Below are 20,764 nucleotides of genomic sequence, written 5' to 3'. Positions count from 1 at the left end.
TGACAGACAATAAACAGGGATGCCAGTAATTAATAGATAGTATCATTTCAGATTAAAATAAATGCTATCAAAAAGTAAAATAGAGTAATGTGATCATGCAATAGGGTGGGGCATGGGACATTGAACAGACTGTTCAGTGAAGGTTTCTCCAGCAAGGGACATTGGAGGTGGGAATGATGAGAACCAGCCAGATCAGGCACAGTGAGGAGGAATGTAAATTGGTACAAGCTTTCTGGAGGGTAATTTGGCAAAAACAGAGGGAAAACATGCTTTGACCCAGAAATTCCTCATCCAGGAATTAATCTTAAGAATATAATCAGAGATGTGCACAGCAATACATGAGCCAGGATATTCAACACAGTGTTGTCTACATCAACTAAAAACCAGAGACAGCCTACTAACGTCCACCACCAGCAGAGTGATTGTATTAAATTATCTGCCTTCATTTAACGGACTGTGTCGCAGATGTAGGGGAAGAAAAAATAAGTTTCCCTCTACCCTTCTGAGTTCTTGGCTGAAACCCCTATAACAAAAGACAGATTAACAAGAGAAAAACACACATAAATTTATTAACACGTATACTTCATGTACACGTGGGAGATATGAGTAACTCAAAGCAGTGGCTTAGAACTCTAGCTTATACAGCAGCCTCAAGAAAGAACAACGAATTTGTGGAGAAATGACAAGATAAATGAAAGGAGTTTAGGCTTCCAAGGGCTGCGAACTGTCGGAAGGTCAATATACGAGAGGAAACTAATGGTCCATAAAAGCTAGTTAGTAAAGTTTGTTATGTAGATATCTCTGGTGCCATTTCCAGGCTAAGAGGGTCCAAAGTTGTCTCCAGTGACCAGCTTCTGTCCTTCCTGGTAGGGAGGGGGGAGGGACACTCTTGCAAATTTATGCCCCACTTTTAGGCAAAGAGAGGGTGGGCAGGGAGCCTTTCCCACACCTGCCTCCTCTCAGTTGCTTTCAGCTCAAAATAATCCTTACGCCAGAGGGGCATATTTTGGGGCGGCATATTCTGCTACCCTTCACAGCTTTTAAAAAAGCAAGTTGGGGAAGAATATTTATTGGCATGGGAAGATATTGAGAGTGTAATGCCAAGTGAAAAAGATAGGCTACAAAATTTTATTTCAGACCAGGCATACCTTCTGTGCAGAAAAAATATTACGTATTATGGCAGAAAGAGGGAAAAAAGACTAAAAGAATAAAAAATAAAATGTTAACTGTGGTTTTCTCTGGGTAGTAGGATCATAAATAATTTCATTTTCTTTCCATTTTTCTCTTGGTGTTGTATAAGTTTCCCACAGTGTTGTATAAGTTTCCCACATTAAGCCTATATTTGTTTCATAATTTGTAAAAATCGCTTATTTAAAATAAAAGGCAAGAATTCTAGCAAAGACAACTTGTTTGAAAGCTGTAGTTCTGGAAGACGTAAGCTTCAGCTATAAAGTAAAGCAGCCACATGAAACAGCTCACCCCCTGGGCAGAGGTGCACAGTAACCGAGCGTGGGGTCTGCGCCTGGGCCAGTGGGCCTGTCCCCACCAAGGACCCCTGATGAGGTCTGGACAGTCAGTTGCAGGCATGGGCCCTGAGGCAGATGGAGACCTGGCAAACCAGGAGGACGTCTGGACATTTAATCAAACACGCACCCGACCACACTACCCCACTGTCACCTTTCTCCCCTCCCTGCACAGCCTCTAAATGACAGAGCCCAATGGGGGAGAGCCAGGGGTCACCCTTTCCAGGGAGCTGACAGTCACAAACCCACAGGGTATCTCAACACAGCACCTGGCCTTCCGCTCATCACATTTGCTTGCTGGGGAAGAAAAATTGTCCTCCTTGTGTGACCCACACCCTCCCACCAAGCATCTCTGTCTGTCTGAGGGATAAGCCTTGACCTCTGTCCTCCTATACGCAGGCCGGGGAGATCCCAGCTGGAGGAGCTCCTTCCTCCAGTGGGCGAAGTGTGATCTGAAGTGACCTCACTGCAGTCACCTGGTTCACTCAGTATTTCCTGAGCACCTACTGTGTGCCAGGCACACATCGGGGACAGGAGGGACAGTGGTGAACCCAAAAGTCAAGGCCGTCCTCTCCAGAGGCTCGCAGTGGAGCGGGGCAAACGCTTTCATAACCCAAGGCCACAGGGAGAAATTACACCTGGACTTGTTTATATCCGACATCTATTTGTACTGAGGACTGGACTCCGCTCAGTGTGAAAGCGAACCCGGCTCAGGCCAGAGCAAGACCTGCCTCCTGACTTCCCAATGGCGGCCTGGGCACGTGACTTCCAGCGCAGCCGGCCGACAAACCCACAGTGATTTTCAGAAACAAAAGAAATTGACAGTGGGAACCCTCCTTTCTGGAGCACAATCTCCACCAAGTTCTTTTCTTCTTTTTTCCAAACTTGAAATAATTAAATTTAATCTAAAAATTATCTGACATACCTTTAGATTCTCTGAGAAGGAGAAAGAAAACCCTCAGGCAGTAATTCTGAGTGCTGACACAGCAGTAGGGAGATTTTTTAAAACACTGTTCTCCTGGATGAATTCAAAGCAGGCGGCTCACATTCTTGAGAGGAAAATGAAAACCACAATTCACACTTTAGGCATAAAGCACACAGATGATTAATCCAGCTTTGTCCGAGGCTCCTGACGCTCCTGATGCTTTTCACATCGGCTGTTCTAAGGCCGGCGCTGGCTCCCAATGGTGCCTGCTGACATCAGAGGGAGGGTCCACTCTTTCAAGAAAGAAACAACCATCACGGGCAACTAAGATCATTCTTACAGACGAGCCGCCCTCCCAGGTAAGACAAGGTCGAGGCAACAAGAGGACTATTGGGAGAAGGGCTCAGAAAGAGACATTTTACTCTGGAGACGGGGCAAGAAGACGGGCAGGGAAATTTCGAGATGAGCACTGGCGAATATGATGACAACGGCTTACATTTGTGGCGTGCTCCCTGCCTGCCAGGCACCACTCTGCCAGCATTTATTCCTGACAGGTTCCAGAAGGTACTATTGTTATCCCCACTTTGCAGATTAGTAACCTGTGGAGGGAGAGGTTAAAGTAACCCCAGCAGAGGTGGAAGCAGAATTTGGTGCCAGGCAGTCTGGCTCCACATCCTGGGTCTTTAGCACTAGACTCGACCGCATCTGACTGTGGGTTTGTTATGACCAAGATCCACTGGCAGGAGGCCAGCGTGTGGGCGGCTCGGGACAAAGATTTCCCCCCCAACTGCAGCAACAGAGCAATAGGAACACAGAGGTTTGGGAGCCAGGCAGGCCTGGGCTCCAATGCCACCTCCGCACCTACAGGCAAATGACCATGAGCAGATCACACCCCTCCCTGCACTTCACGTTCCTCATCAGGAAAATGAGAGGAAGAGCAGCCTCTACATGACGGCGGTGCAGTGAGGATGTGATGAGCTAACCGCACTCAGAGCATAGGAACCTCGCCTGGCACAGAGTAAGCACTCACACACAAAAAACGAAGCTGTCATTACTCCTGGAAAAGCAGTTCTAAGGGCAGGCCCCAGGGCTGGAGAGCCAGCACAAGACCTACAGTGAGGAGGGCACAGCTGCCCCCAGGCCATGCTGCTCCCTGCCGTCCTCCCCTTCGTTTCGTCTCCCAGCTCTGAAGCTGTCATTCTTCCCACCCAACCCCCAACCCCATGGGGCCCCCACAACTCTTGGCAAATCCTCCTGCACTGGCAATTCCCCATGCCAGAAAGACTGGCCTGGCTGTATCCCCGTCTCCAAGGATGCTGCTGCCCAGTGGCAACGTGACCTGGGGCAGCGAGGCAGGTGTGTGGCATTATTCATCTCTGTGTTCCTGGGGCCTGGCACAGGACCTGCATTAGCACAGTCAGTGCACGTCTGAGGCTACAGGAGGGAAGGAATGGAGGGGATTTCCAGACTATCATGAGTGGAGTGGACTCTCTGCCCCCACATGTTGTCCACTTCTACTCCCAGGACTTTCCAAAGAAAGTGATGTGTCACCATCCGCAGATATTCTGCCCAAAGTGCAGGTATTCTCTGTATGACAGGTGGTGCCCTCCAGTGTTTAAAGCTGGACTTTGTAGAAACACCCACCTGAACTTTAGGTTCCATCCCTTTTCCTGATATTTAGAAAAGTCCACAGGAAACCTCAGGTGGGGTGACCATGAGGCGGAGAGGACGCCACCCTAAGGCATGGCTCGCTCGTCACCCTATGTTCTCTGGGCCTGCAGACATGTCTCTCTCACACGTCCCACAGAAGTGTGATAAATACATGGAGGGGAACTGTCAGAACTGTCAGAACTTCCTTTTTCTCCAGCTTTACTGAGATATAATCAACATTGTGTGTGTTTAAGGTATACAGCACGTTGGTTTGATACACATATATTGCAAAATGATTACCCCCGTCGTGTTAACTAACACCTCCATCATGTCACATAACGAACATTTCTTTTTTGTGATGAGAACATTTAAGGTTTGCTCTCTTAGCAACTTTCAAATATATAATACAGTATTCTTAATTATAATCACCATGCTGTACATTAGATTTCCAGAACTTATTAATCTTATAACTGGAAGTGAAGGGGAAAATGGGGAGACGTTGGTCAAAGGACTTCCTTTTGAGCAAGAGTTTATTTTGATAAAAAGTAGCTCTCCTGGGGCCGGCCCAGTGGCCTAGTGGTTAAGTTTGGTGTGCTTCGGCAGCCCAGGGTTCAGTTTCTGGGCACGGACCTATACCACTCGTCAGTGCCCATGATGTGGCGGTGACCCACATACAAAAAAATAAATAAATAAAGGAAGATTGGTAACAGATGTTAGCTCAGCGCAAATCTTCCTCAGCGAAAAAAAAAAAAAAAAGGAGCTCTCCTGACTAGCTGCCCCACAGAGACTATCTAGAAACACAGCTACATTCAAATGATCCCAATAGATCAGGGAAAGGACAAGCCCAAATGTACAGAACCTCTGCCTTATTAGGACCAGAGGAAACCACATGCTACAGTAGCCTGTGGGGCCAAGAGTCAAGAGACTGAGGTTCTAGGCTCAGCTCTGCTGCTGAACAACAAGAAGGATCTAAGTGAGGCTCTCTGAAAAAAAAAAAGGAGGGGGAGATGGATGAGACAAGGCCTAGAGACTCTCCCAGGTCAGACACTGGGTATAATGCAATCCACTCTACGGTGCCTTCTGGTAAAATGTCAACGTTCCATTTGCTCAGTGTGTGTCAATCCCCTTCGTGTCCATGATTTCACTGAGGTTTTCAGGGTAATTTAATTATCAGAGAGCCTCACTCCCCGTCCCTTCTCTTCCCCTCCTTACCCAAATCTGCTATAAATTGTGCCAACACATAAAACACTCAATTTAAATTTTTCACTGAGAGTACTCTCATCTCACTTATTAACAGTGTGACACTAGCCGAGTTCTTTAACCTCTCTACGCCTTGCATTTCTTATCCAAAAATATGAAGAATTATAAAATTCCTACCTCATAGGATTGTTTGAAGATTTAAGGAGTAAATTGCCATAGCAACACTGCCTGGCATACATTAAGTGCTCAAAAAATATTAGTTATTACTATCAACATCATTATCATCATCATCACCACCACCCCTGGAAGCAAACAAACATAGTTTGCTACTTTTAGTAAATAATCAAAGGACATTTTGTGTCAGGAAAAATCAAAGCAAAGCATCTCTGTTTCATGTGATTTTTCATAAAATAACATATTCATATTTTTAAAATCCAATTTAATATGTTCTCATTACATGATTAAAAATCTTTTCATTGGTCCACAAGACTGAGTTAAAGCACAATACATCCAGGAACCAAGTAGTCCATCATTTAAAAAAATAAGATAAATGTGAGACTTCTACATAACTCTGTCATTGGTATTACTGGGGCTGATATGCTTAGACAAGATATCACAGAAAAGTAAATTCTGAGCCAAGTCTTGAAAAATAGGTAGGATTTTAGATAGGCAAAGAAGAGGCCACTTGAATGATGACTCAGAAAACCATAAAAATATTCATGGGCAAAAGTAAGAATCGATGGATTTTTTTAAATATAATTTTATAAACAAAAAATGTAAACAGTATGTCAAAAAAATTTTGAAAAGTCTTTTTGAAGAACTATCCAGTTGAAGATGCTGATGGAACCCATACATTTTGTCTCTCTTCCCTCTCAAAACACCACTGAAAAGAACAAACACATAAACAAATCCAGAGCCAGGCTGAAGAGCCTCAGGGAGGCCAACAAGCCAAGCAGAATAGAGGGGAAAATTATGAAAAAGATAAAGCAGAGGGGAATAAAATAGTGGATAATACAACAAAGAAGAAACCTTCCTGGAAAGGAGTTTAGCCAGAGAGGCAAAACCCAAAATTCCATGTACAAATTTCCTTCAAGTCATTGGCTAATTCAGAAATTACATTGTACAGGACAAGACTCCAAGGACTCCAATGGAAAGTAATGGTCACATTTTAAAGAGATTTCAGCAGAGATTTCAGAGACGCAGAAGCAGAGATTTCGGCAGCTAGCCATTGCTAGGAGATAGGGTTTGGAGTTGAAATTTCTCCAAGTTAGACTTTCTGCTGAAACCTCAGAGGCCCCAAACCATAGGAGTGAAAAACCCAGGACTAAAGGATGCACCCTAAGATCAAAGGCCAAGCCTAATTAGACTTATCCCAACATAGCCTAGATCCAGCATTCGGAGGATTAAGGCGACCCAACAGAAATTAACAGCAAGCAAGAACAAGACTCAACACTCTTTATAGGACACTAACAATCTAGAATCTCTACAATGTATGATTCACCACGTCCAACAGACAATAAAAAAATTACTACACGTGCAAGGAAGCAGGAAAATGTGACCTATAATCAACAGGAAAAACACAGAACTGTCTTTTTTAATTCCTGATGTTGGAATTAGCAGAAAAGGACTTTCCATTATAAATATGTTAAAAGATTATAGGGAAAGATGAAGAGAATGGATGAACAAGTAGAAAACATAACAGAGAAATTAAACTCTAAAAAAGGACCAAATGGAAATTCCAGAGCTGAAAAAAATGAACATCAGAAATAAAACATTTATTGCATGGGCTTACTATCAGAACACAGAAGAAAAAAAACAATTAGTTAATTTGAAAACAAGTCAGTAGAAATTACCTTAAACTGAGCCACAGAGAGGTAAAAGATTTAAAAAAAAAAAAAAAAGAACAGAGCATCCAAGACTTGTGGATCAATACCAAACTTGTAATATATGTGTAATTGAAGAACCAGACGGAGAAGAGAGAGAGAATAGAGCAGAAGAAATATTTGAAAAAATAATGTCAAGAATATTTAATTGATGAAAGACATCAAACCATAGTTCCAAGAACCTCCATGAACCCAAGCAGGAAAAATACAAACGACACAAACCTAGACACATCACAGTCAAACTGCTGAAAACCAAGATAAAGAGAAAGTCTTAAAAGCAGCCAAGGGGAAAAACACAAGACATTCAGGAAAGCAACAATAACAGTTGCAATAAAAATAGCAGCTGACTTCTCATCAGAAATAACGGAACCCACAAGACAATCCAAAGACATCTCTAAAGTCCTGAAAGAAAACTGTCAACCTAAAATTCTATATCCAACAAAAACATTTTTCAAAAATAAAGGCAAGATAAAGACAATTCCAATAAAACAAAAGCCAAGAGAATTCATTTCTACCAAACACGTAGTATAAGAAAAGCTAAAAGAAGTTCTTCAGGTTGGAGGGATATAATTCTAAAGGGAAAACCAAATCTGAAAGAAGTAATAGAGAGCATTGGAAATGGTAAATGTGTGGGTATATAATTTTTAAACATTTAATTTCTGTAAAAGTATATTGATTGTTTAAGACAAAAATAATTTAAATGTTCTATGGAACTTACATGTAGAAGTGAAATCTATGACAGTGTAACAAAGGCATGAGGGAAGAAGTGATTATGCTGTCATAAGATTTTTTACATTGTATGTGAAATGGTGTAATATTGATTTAACGGTGACAAGTAAAAAATGCATATTGTAATCTCTAGAGAAACTACTAAAAATTTGTTTTAAAGAGGTGTAGCTAAAAATACAATAGAGGAGATAAAATATAAAATTAACAAGTATTTGATTGATCTAAAAGAAGACAGAAAAAGAGGGACAAATAACAGATGGAACAAATAGAAAACAAATAACAAGATGGTAGACTTAACCCAACCATGTCAATAACTGCATTAAGTATAAATGGTTTAATCACGCCAATTAAATGGTAGAGATTTGCCAGTTGACTAAAATTAAAAGGCACAACTAAATGCTGTTTATAAAAGACATACATTAAACATAAAAAAAATAGGCTGAAAGTAAAAGGATTGAAAAATGTATGCTGTGCAGACATTAATCTCAAGAAAGATAATGTAGCTATCTATTAATGTGAAATAAAGTAGACTTCAAGATAAGGAATATTAACACAAAGATGGAAACTTCATAATGATAAAGGGTTCATCAGAAGGAGATAAAATTTAAGAACATCAAATAGAAATGGAGACAGAAATTTTGACTTCTGAATCGCTAAAGGAAAAAAAGGAGGGTAGCAAAGAAAACTTGAGCTATTCAGCTGAGAGCAAGAAACTAAAAAGAGGGGAAAAAAATGTGAAAATGAAGCACCATAAAAAGAAAACAGAGAATGTTGGCAGCAAATGATAAAATATTAGTTATCTCAAAAAAAAGTGAATGCTTTAATTGCCCTAGTTTGACAGAGCTAGCATATCTTCACATTACAAGAACAGATTAAAAAGAATGAATTTAAAAGAGTGAGAATGTAGAGGATCTAAATAGCACAGCTAACTCGCTTTATTATATTTAGAGCTCTGTACCCGCCAAACAGCAACTATTCATTATGTTCAAGCTATGCAAATTTACAAAACACTGACTACGTATGTGGCCATGCAGAAAACCATAACAAATTATAAAACATAGAAATCACACAAGCCACTGTCTCTGATTTCAATGTAATGAAACTATCTTAGCACTATCATTATCCCCATATTTAAGACTAGGGAACCAAAATGCAGAGAGAGAAAGCAACCTGTCCAAGATCACATAACTAGCAAATAGCAAATTAGTGCTTTGACCCCAGGCATCCCGGCTCTGGAGCCTGCAGTCTTAACCACTGACCTACACCCCTTCCCAAGGAAAAGGGGCCGTTTCCCCCAGATAGCAATTAATAGAAATTGCAAAGAAATTTAAAAGTCAACCATAGACATGGAGAAAATATTTGGAACATACAAAAGAAAAGATTAATATCTGTAAAGCATAAAGCACTCCTACACATCAGTAAGATAAATTTAAAGATCCAATAAAAGTAGTGATAAAGGGAAATGACAGTTATTTCACTACAAAAATACAAATTGCCAATACACGAGTGAAAAGATATAAATGTTATATTCCCTCCCATGGTATAAATATAAAATATTAATAACATCCAGCATTGGCAGGGATGTCAAAAAACAGACACTGCTGGTGGAATTTAAGTATGTACAGCCCTTTGGGTAGATAATTTGGCAGTGTCTATCAGAATTTAAAATACATGTGGCCTTTGACCAAGAAATTTCATTTGCAAAAGTTTGTCACAGTAATACTTTAACAGGTGTCCTACAATGTATGCACAACTGCCATGTTGTTTGTTATAGAAAAAAATGAAAACACCCTAAAATTTCATGAATAGGTTAATACAATGGAACACCACACAGCCAGTAAAAAGAATCGGGTAGATATGTAAAGATAGAAAATACATCCAAAATAAATTAAGTAAAAAATTTTAAACTATAGATAAAATGTGTTCTCCGTTTTACATATGTATGTATATGTGTATATATATATACACACACACACACACACAGTGTGTGTGTGTGTGTGTGTGTGTTTAAAAGTTTCACTTTAAAAAATGCAGGAAATGGAATTGGCAGAGAAAGGTGAAGGAGTTCAGGAAGACTTACACTTTTTGTATTGTTTTATATTTTACAATTATTTTATAATCTTAAAAAATTTTAAGTGAGGGGAAACACATTTATGCCCATCACATTCACTTTTGTGTAATTCTTTCTAATATTTGCCTAAATCAGACGTATTTCAAGTAGTTGTAATTCTGAGATATATATTTTGTATAGTGCTTTTTTCTTTAACTCTTACATCACAAATTTCACCGTTTCTTCATGATTTTCAAAATGATTATTTCAATGGCTATGTGGTATTCTCTGTGTCTGTAATTCATCAACCTATTGTTCAAATGACCATTTGAGTCTGAATTTATTTAATTTTTATTTGACAAATATATTTATTTTGCTCTGTATGGAAAACAGCAATGAACATTTTTATACATGAGGATTTTTGCATCTCTTACATTAGTGCCTCGACATATTTTTTCCAAGAATTCTAAGTCAAAGGGCAGGAATAATTTTATGGCTGTTTATGCACTACAACATTGCTCTTTAAAAGGGTTGTGCCCATTTACAGTTCCACAAGCAGCATCTGATCACATCTATTTCACTAAAATCTTGCACATCCTGGGTGTTAATCCTCACTTTCTGATTTTTCTTTAAATATGTTAGTTGATATAAAATATAGAAAGGTTGATTTTTGACACATTCCCACTTCAGATATTTCTAAAGCAATCACTAAAGAATCATCCAGTACCCTATCTAAGGATATATCATTTGCTCCCCCCCCAATAACAGGAAACATCTGTATTGATTTTTCTGATTATATATGAAAGTAATAAATGTTTACTGTAAAATAATTTAGACAATAAACAATACAAAGAAAAAAGCAAATACCATATAATACCATCAGCCTGAAATAACCATTAAGATTTCATTGTGTATCTTTATAGCTATTTTTCTTACAGATTGAGACACAAATTGATTTTATTACATTACCACATTAAAGTAGCATTATGCACACTTTTGTAACTTGCTTTTCATCTCTTAATAACAGTTTATGGATATGTTCCCAAGCCAACAGTTATCTACATAACTAATTTTAATGGCTGCACATTCTTTCAGTGTAGCACATAAAAAGCTTGTGCAAATCTACATTCAATGTTATTTTGTTGTTTTCAGATACATATCATGCATTTCTACGGAAATCACAGATTTAAAGGTGTATTAGTTACCTGTATTTTTGTTAGTTCCCTGTTCCTATCCACTGCCCATTTTTCTTTTGAAGAGCTCTTCTCTTTTGTCATTGATTGGTAAGAGCTCTTTGTATATGAGGAGCATTAACTCTTAACTCTGTAAATGAAGACAACAATATCACCTCCTGGAGATTTACAAAGATTAAATCATGGACAGTGTGACAAGTACCTAGTACAAAGCTGGCATGTAGTGAGTGTTAAAACTTGTCTCCTTTCCTTCCTCCATCTCCCTTCCTACCTATAACCAAGGTGGAGACGTAGCTTGATTAAAAGATACCTACACATATATACCTATTGGCCACTTCTCTGTCTCAGTGGCTTCTTGGACAACTATTTAGAATGCCTTCCCCAAACTTTCTAAATGCTACTTCAAGACAGCTCTCCTGTGGTACTCAGACCTGCACTCTTACTATTATTACATAGTGAAATTAGGAATCTTTTGACTGATCTGTATCTCCACCTCTCCATCAGCGGGAAGGGACATGGAGGAAGGATAGGAGATTGGCTTTAATGCCTACTATGTGCCAGCTTTGTACCAGCCACCTGTCATACATTACGTCCCTTCATCTCTACAGCCTCCCCGGAGGTGACATTGTAGTCACGATTTTACAGATGAGGAAGCTAGGGCACATCTTTATAATCAGCAGTCAGGATTTATGAGCGGACTACAGCACCACGCTGCCCGCCCTCCTGCAGCGTGGGGACCCAGCTCCAGGCTTCCTCGTGTCAATCACCAGGCCCCCCACTTGCTTTACACGGAGTAGCTGGTCAACAGATCGAGATCAAAGCAGCACACAGACTAGATCTCTCTTGGAGAATTACAGCTGGACAAAGAGAAGCAAAATCCTTCTTTAAAAACCTCAGATGAATAACCCAGCATTTCCACTCCTAGGTTTATACCCAACAGAAATTACAAATATGTTCACCAAAAAACAATAGCAATATTATGCTTAATAGCCAAAAGCAATAAATAACCCAAATATCCATAAACAGTAATATGAGTAAATAAAGAGGTACAGTCATGTAATGAGATGCTCTACAGCAACGAGAATTAACAAACTACAACCATGCTCAACACGGATGAATCTCAAAAACATGCCGAGCAAAAAGTCACACTCAAGACAGCACACTGCAGGATTCCATTTACACGGAGTTCAAAAGTGGTGTTAGAAGTCAGGGCTGGGGAGACCCTCAGGGGTGGTGAAAGGGGGCTTGGCAGGCAGAGGGTATTCTGGGCAGGTGTACAATTATGAATCGTAGACTTTTCTCTGTGTATGTTATTTTTAGGTTAAACTAAACAAAATTCCCATTTTTGTAGGTCAAAATAGTCAAATATCAGCAATTTCAGTTGATTCAAACTAATACTTCAATAAAAACACATTTTAAAAACCCTCTGGTAGAGGAGAAAGAAACGTCTAGCATTGATTGGCAGACTGCTGCCTTTCTGAAAACCAACCTAAATGCTCCTACAGCTTCTGACCCCGTTTCTGGTTCCTTTGTCTTCGATGGAGACAGAATAACAGCTAGTCCTTCACCTCTCCGGGACAATTTTTCACAGTCACATACTGAAAGACAGTGAGGAAGCCATCTCCGTGCTCCACAGTCCCAGCTTCCTGCTTGCCCATCCCAAGCCCCTCCTTAACACCTTTGACCCTTTAGCTGAATGATGAGGACACACTGGCAGGCATAGTCCTGTATGAATTCACTTCCTCCCTGTGAACGAGCATCTCTAATTCATCCACAGAACACCAAGATTATATCTTTTTACAGCAGCAATATTACTAAGATGATTTTCATATTTAAAAACACTATCATAGAAAAATAGAGGCACGGAGCTTTTATGAGCCTTGTGTGGGTCATAAAAGGCATAATCTTTATAACTAATTGAGATAACTTTATCCACAAGTTATGAAACTAACCATCTCCTTTTGTAGTGTTATAAGCATTTATCTCCCTGTGGAAAAACACCATCAATTTTCAGAATTCTGGGTACAGCAGACTCATTTTACAGTGGCAAATAATATTTCAAACAGAAGGATGCTCCATTCATCAGATGACAAGGCAGAAGCCTTTCCAGGGAGGGGAGAAGCACTGGGTACACTTGGTCCAGCAGGCACTGACAAGGGTGGAGAGAGTATCTGATGAAAAGAACTCCCTGCACCAGGCTTCTAACAGAACTCTGTATGATCAACACAGACTCGGAAGAAAATGATGGGCACATAGCATTTTCCATATACATTATCTAATATCTAATGGAGTTAAGCTGACAACACTTTTGATTCGATGTCCTGGAATCACTGTTGTAAATGGCCAGCCGTTGAAGTCACCATTGAGACACTGCAGGGCTGAGACCACCCCCTCCATCAGACAGCAAGTCATCCATGCTGCTCCATGGGGGTACGGCTCACTGAATGAACTCACGGCAAGTTACATACCTCACTTTTGGGGGCTAAAAGGAATCATTTGAAATATATTTAGAGGAGCTTATTATTTTATAGAAATCCTGTAGTAAATTATATATCACTGAGTATCATTAGCTACCTACGGCGTTTCTCTTTACTGTACATTATGGATTCATCTTAATAAAAAGATAATAATAATAACATGACAACTAGTTGGCACCCACAATGAGCTGAATATTCTCTCGTTGAACACTCACAAGCCTTACATTCATGGATGTGGTTAACATTCCCCTCGAATAGATGGAGAAACAGGGCTAGAGCTGGAGAAATGCTTTCCCAAAAGGCTCACACAGCTGATAAGCAGCAAAACCAGGATTCAATTCCCGGCAACCCGATGCCCAAGACCACAGTCACAACCACTTCGCCACACCGACATTCTCAGACACTACATGTATGTAAGAGGGAGTCACAGAGTGGGGAGGAGACACCTAATTTTTGTTGCATGTACCACGGGCACTTAAAGCACTTTATCTAATAAACCTGATGAAGTAAGTATTATTCCCCTTTCCCACATGGAGAAAGTGAGGTTCAGAGATTTTAGGCAACTTGCTAGTTAATGACAGAGCCAAAATCCAAACATAGACCTGTCTAGCTCCAAAGCGCAGGGTCTTTCATATACAGTAGTACATTATACACCTCTGGGCAAGTAACTGACCATGGCGCTTTTTTGTTCCACACCTCCTGGGGCTCCCCAGTTAGTGCCTCTAAGGAACAGCCACACTTCCCAGCAGGGCACTGAGACCTTCCACATTCCTGTCCCTCGCTTATTTCCTGCCACTCTTACCATCCACCCCCGAAACCCATACTCTGTGCTGAGGCCATACCCGGCACCACCCAAAATGTGCCTCTGGGCCTCCAGGCCTTTGCTCTAGGATGCTCCATCTGCAAGAATGCCCTTGGGCCAGGCCCTCTGTACCTGCCACTTTATGCTCAAGATTCAGGTGGGGGGTCAGCTCTGGGCAGCCTTCCCTGGCACCTGTCTCCTCCTTCTCATCCCTCCCAGGACTAGTTAATTCTTCCTGCTCAGTAAAACGGAGCCCTTTGCTCCAACTACCATAACCGTCCTCCACCTGGAGTTCTCGACTGGACTCTTAGGGGCAATAAGAAAGATGTTAGTTACTGTCAATATTCCAAAAATCTACCTGACAGCCAGTGCCCTCAGGCAAGTCACCTGGACCAGCCAAAGCAGCAAGGTTCCCCGTGTCTGTTTGAAATTACACCAACCCAAGTTTACTAATGAAGGGAAAGAAAATAACTACCACAAGTGCAGACATCTAGAAGGTGCCACAAATAAGCATCTGTCAACTGGATGAATGATGAAAGAGAAATGTTTGGAGGCAAAACTTTCAAAAACAGTCACTGCACGGGGGAAAATAACAAACAATGGTCCACCGTGTGCTTGCTCTGCCAGACTGTGAGCTCCTTGGAGATCTCTGGCCTTCCTTCTCTGGTCATCCCCAGCACCTGGCACAGGCCACCTGCATGGGAAGTGCTCAAAGAAGGATGCTGGACTGATGTGCGCGAGGCAAATGGCATTACCTGAGCAGCCCGGCATCCTGAGCAGACCCACAGCTCCTGGAGGGACACAGAGCCTCCAGGAGTCACAGGGAGGGAGACAGAGAGAAGGAGAGGGACAGAGGGACAGACGGGGGAGCTGAGGATCCCAGGCTCACAAGCAAAACAGGCAGATCCCCTTCCCCCCAGTCAGCATTTCAGATCGTCACCATATTTCCAGGATCCCTTCTGCAGTGCTGTAAATAAAGGGTTTTCCCATTTAATGGATGTCCTGGAGGGCAACGGCCAACAGCTGCGAGAGAAAGCAGCACAGAGAAAGCAGCACGCCCCTAGTTCTTCAATACTACCATTTATGTTCCTACCAGCAATTCACGCACCACATCTTGCCCTCTAGGCTCCAAAGACCTAAGGAAGACCCCTCAGAATCTGTAACATGCCCTAATTCCATCTCTTAGGGAATGTGAGCCACAACCACCACCTCCACTGTTGAGGCAACATCCGAAGAGGCTGATTTGAGAACTAGAGTGACATCTCTTCCCACCCATTACTCCAGGCTGTGCATTTGCTTCTGGGGAGATAACGGGTCACCTAAGGGGATCGCTTCTAGGATGCGGTCACTTTCGTTCTAGGCCGGAAGCCTGGCGCAGGACACATCCCATCTCAGTGGCTGGAGGCTTCGGGACAGGGGGCTGGCTGCCTGTTTGAATCCAGGTTAAACCTCCTGCTAGCTGAGCACCTTCAGGCAAGTTCCGTAACCTTTCTAAACCTTGGTTTCTTTATTCATAAAGTGGGGAGAATGAAGACAGCCCCCTCAAGAGAGACAAGGATTAAAGGAGAATCCCACGGAATGCCTTTGGCATACAGTAAGCCCTCGACTGATCAAGGCTGTCTGCTATTTTTTCTAAAGCAGGACAGCGAGGTGATTGAGAGTCCAGATGACGCAGTCAGAGCATCTGGATTAAGATCTCACATCTGCCCTTATTAGCCCTGTGACTTGGGCAGTTCCTTAATCTGTCTGTGCTTTAGTTTCTTCATCCATGAGCAGAAATATCAATATCCCCCTTCATCAGGTGCGTATAAGGCTTAAGTGGTGTATGTGATCACCTTCATCAGTGCCTGGCATACAGTAAGTAAGCTCTCAATATCTGGCTGTTATTGTGCTGGGATCGTAGTAAAAGTAGAAGTAATATACTAGTAATATACGACTGGTCTGCCGGGCTGTTGACTGGCCACCTTGTTTCCACACTGTGCTTGCTCAACGAGGTCCAGCGCTGGCTTTGGCATTTGCAGAAACGCTCACAGAATCTCTGCTGGATGAGTGATTTGGGTGGCAGCAGGACAGAGGAAGCCCACTGGTGCTCCTCTCCCTGCTCTGCCTGTCACCTAGAAGGAGGAGCAAAGGGGCCTCTGGGCCCACAGGCTTCACAGTAGCAAATGCAGCCTCAAAGCTACACATCGTACTTCGATTTTTCCTAAACACTGGGTTCCTCTAACCAATCTATTTCCTGTCAGGTTAAACTTTATGTGCCAGCCCTGATTTTCACTCCTCTTTACTAATTTTCCTCCCAGCGATTTGAGCTTCTTAGGTAGGATTGTCCAAAAGCCACCGAGCACCTCTTAGGCGATCTATGGGGGTTGTTGGGAGAGCAGCCTTTTGGAATCCCGAAATCACCAAACCTCAGCGCCAAATCTGGTCTACAAACAGAGAACTGATTCCTTAAGAGAGCAAAGGAAACCTTACATCCCTGCTACATGTAGGTCCAAAATGCATTTCATTAGCGCTAACTTCGAATCTAAGGAAGCATATGGGCATCAGTGGTGGGATTCCTGCCCTCAGGCAGAGCAAATGTGGTCAGAGAACAGGTGCATCTACAGATGATGCTCCCCCAGAGGCACAAGTTTGCAAAGTAACCCCCCCCAAAAGATTATTCTCTTATCCTGAGAAGTAGGGTAGAAATACCAAGCAGAACTACATGATGAATTAGATCAGTAAAGTTGGACCCAGCAGCAGAGAAACTGGATTCAGCTTGTCCAGAGGGACTTTCCAAACCTCTCAGGTGATGCCCTGCTGCTGAGACCACCACCTTCATGAGCAGAGGTGGGTAGAAGCCACTGAATCTTGCCATCAGATCAGTGCTGGCAAAAGGAAGACTAAAACTTCCCGCAAAAGTCAGCCTCTGTCAGCTCGCCAGAAGCTTATCTGAGAAAACAAAGCGTCATCTGTATCTCTGAGCTCCCAGTGGTCCTTCCGGAAGTCGTTATCTGCTTGAGGATAACAGCCTCTGGACATCCAAGATTCCCTCCCACGGAGTCTCGCACTGATACCAAAGCTGGTCTTTGCAGGTAAAAGAGCCTCAAGTTGGACACCCTGTTAATATTCTCAATTTGAGAGGAAAGTAGGAAATCATCCAAAAATGTCATCAATGCCCAAGTGTTTCCCTTTGGGTGACAGCAGATCCCCATTAAGTAATTAATACAAAGGGGAAGTTTGGAGAAAAGAATATAAACTGCCTGTCTGGTTTTTACATAACATCCTTAGAGGAAGCAAGAAGAACATAAAATGATAATTATCAAATTTTCCAACCCACTGCACACACCATTATATGTTTGTAAACATCTTGTAAATGTTTGGAGGAATATTTGAAGGGAAATCTGAAAACAATGTCAATATTTACATATTATTGGACCCTTTTTTTATCTGACAATTCCCAGCAGCAATCAAACCAGGCAGCCTAAGAGCCTCCCTCCCTTTATCTCAGCATTACTCACACAAACATGCACCCCACAAATGGTAAATTCTACTGTGCACCAAACACTATTTTATCATTTCTATCACATAATAATTTAATGGACTTAGCCTATCTGCCAATTGAAAACTGTCCCCATCTGATCACACAGCAGTCACTAGTTTAAACATATCTTCCAAAGGTAGAGAAACAGCTTTAGAGGAGGGAAAAGTGTTTTCTGTTTTCCCAAATGCATCCAGACCCAACTCAAGTTCTTCTCTTTCCTTCTTCCCACTGAATAACACTAGTGTTTAGTCAGAAGCTGGGAGAGGGGGCTTGCCTGCATCTGGGGGAGATGACGGCCCTTTCTGATGGTGTGAATAAATACTCTGGATGAATTTAATCCCTAGTAAAGAAAAACATGCAAGAAAGGGCATTTTTTTCCATGTGTGCACCCTGGGCTGCGCTGGAACAGAAGTCATCTCACAGCCTCCCACCTGCCATCAATGACTCCGGATTCGAGGCAGAAATCCAGAGAGGAGACTCCTGTTTGGAATGGCTCAGTGGGCTTTTCAAAAAAAACCCAGCAAATCCAGAAAGTTCATGCAACTTTAATATTTTAAATGTGTCAGAAAACAGCCATGGGCAGAGGGGGAGAGAAGCTGACCCGCTAATGGAGGGACAAGTGCAGGTGTGGGCGCCTGGGTGACAGATCACAGGGGACTGTGGAGCGGTCTGAGCTGGTGTTCTGGGCTTTGATCTGAATGGCAAAGATGCGACAGCTCCCTGCTGCTTGGGGCCTGGAAGGCAGGTGGGCAGCGGGTCCCCGGGGCGCCCTGGGGCTCAGATGTCTTTGAAGGAACCTGCGCCAGAGCCCCCTCCTCTTTCCAAGATCGCTACTTCCCGGTACCAGCCGCTCAGAGCCACCTTGGGCATTTCGCTGCTGCCCCCGAAGGGTCTCCGCCCGCACCCTAAGCAGACAAGGATTCCGCACAGAGCTCCAGGACGTCTGGAGCCCACATCCCAGGCTCCGGCCCCCCGACCACCCCAGCCTCCGCAGCAACAGTTTTCCAGCCGGGGAAGTACCGCAAACGCCTGCTCTGAAAACGCTCACCAGGACCCCGGGCGCCAAAGCCAGGGACATGGAAGGACATCGAGCCCGGCCCTGGGCAAGGCGAGGGGCAATGGGAGACGGGGCCAGGAGCAAAGACTGCAAACGTTGGGCTCGAAGATCACACACAGGGAGAAACTTCCCCAGGGTGCGCGTCCGCGGCTAGGGGAGCAGCCCTGAATCCCCGGGCAGGTGGTGCGGGACCGACAAAGCCGCAGGCGAGGGGACCCGAGCGGCTGCCGGACCCGCTCCCCGGCGCGCTGGGGGTGGCGGGAGCAGGTCTCAGCCCGGCGCGCGCGGGTCCCTTCGCGCCCAGGGTCCCATGAAGGGGATCCGGAGGGTCTCTCTTGGTTCCGCTCGACACATCCCGGGCACTGGGCGGGTAGGGGACCTCGAATCCAGGCCCCAGCGGGACGCGGTGGCGCAAACAAAGTTGGGGCGCAGAGACGATCTGTCCCTGGGTCTCCACGTCCGTGCGCCCCCGCCCACGGCGCGCCACTACTTACACGAAGACCCCGAAGAGCAGGGCTCGGACCCCGATCTCGATGGCCAGCTCCCGCATGGTGCGGCTGGAGCAGCTCCCGCGGCGGCGGCGCCTGGTACTCTCCGCGGCTCCCGCAGCTCGGCTGGCGCCGGCTCGCCAGACCCGGGGCGGCAAGGGAGGCGCGCTCCAGGCCGCGGGCGGGGGCGGGAGGCGGGCGCCGGGTTGGGGCGGGCTGGCGGCGGGGAGGGCTCAGCCCAAACCTCCCGCCTCCGGCCCCGGGGCTCAGGGACTCCGGGCCGGCCGCTCCCGACGCTCCCGGCCCCGCGTCCCGGCGCCTGGCCGGGGGCGCCTCGGGGACTCCCGGCTCCCTGGCGCCGGCGCAGCCTCCGCGCCCTGGACCCGCGCCGTGCGCCCGCCGCGCGGGGAGGGGAAGCCCGGGGAAGCCCCGCCGCCGCGGCCGCCGCCGCCTCCCCTGCGCGCTCCCCGGCTCCCCCGCCCGTGAGCGGCCCCTGGGCTCCGCGCCCGGGCAGCGCGCTCGCTGGGTCTCTGCCCGCGGCCCCTCTGCGTCTCCTCGCTCGGCCTCCGACTCGCGCTCTCCGGGCTCTCGCTCCCTGGCACACGCACCTGGGCATGTAGTAGAAGAGCGCTTTGGGGATTCTCTTAGGCTCGAGGCCGCCCTGACACCATCTGTTCGTGCCGAGCAGCGCTCCCTCCTGCTTTCGGTCCTCCCTACACCCTTCCAACCTGAAATTCTTTTTTTCTAGGAAGTTCCCCCGAGATCACTCGCAGGCTTCGCTTTACCCTCAGAAAGTGCCTATCAGGCTCCAGAGCCCTGGCACAGACTAGGGCAAAGGCAAGCCTAGCTCCTCGCCATGCCACCAGCGCCAGGTGGCCCCTGGGGAGGGGATCCCTCCCACTCCCGGCAGCTTTGGACTGCTGCGCTGTGAAATGTGAAAAAAGAGACTGGCATGGTCCCTGCTCGCGGAGGGGGTCAGGGTCGCTCATGGCTGACCCAGCGTTCAGTCATCAGAGCCTGCGGCAGCCGCGCTACAGGCGGGACCAGGAGCCTCATTCTCAGAGTTCAGAGCGGAAGGCCAGACCCCCACCGGTGGCCTGGGGGTCACGAGCTCAGGCCGGAGCCCAGCAGAAGTTTGGCTTTGCTTTCTCATCACTTGTCAGGATTATGGATATTTCTTAGAATTTGAACTTCTCGGCTGTACTAACTTAAAGCAAATGAACATTCAAGATGCAAAACTCACATCAACCATAACCCTTAGGTT

At 44.7% G+C, this 20,764-nt stretch overlaps 1 protein-coding gene across 1 annotated transcript in view; it reads right to left on the bottom strand.

Annotated features, from left to right (window-relative positions):
• Positions 1-19,631, bottom strand: part of PLPP4 (phospholipid phosphatase 4) — a 121,682-nt gene extending 102,051 nt beyond the window's left edge. Inside the window, exon 1 of the mRNA XM_004428136.3 lies at positions 19,507-19,631. Within this exon, the coding sequence (XP_004428193.1) occupies positions 19,507-19,562 (56 nt within the window). The 5' untranslated portion in view covers positions 19,563-19,631. The remainder of the gene's footprint in view (positions 1-19,506) is intronic.
• Positions 19,632-20,764: the final 1,133 nt, after the last annotated feature.

This window comes from Ceratotherium simum, chromosome 6 (genome assembly GCF_057802395.1).
Source record: "Ceratotherium simum simum isolate JZ-2026a chromosome 6, ASM5780239v1, whole genome shotgun sequence".
Classification (NCBI taxonomy): Eukaryota; Metazoa; Chordata; class Mammalia; order Perissodactyla; family Rhinocerotidae; genus Ceratotherium; species Ceratotherium simum.
Note: the sequence above shows the minus strand (reverse complement) of the source record. Positions and strands in the feature narration are given on the sequence as shown.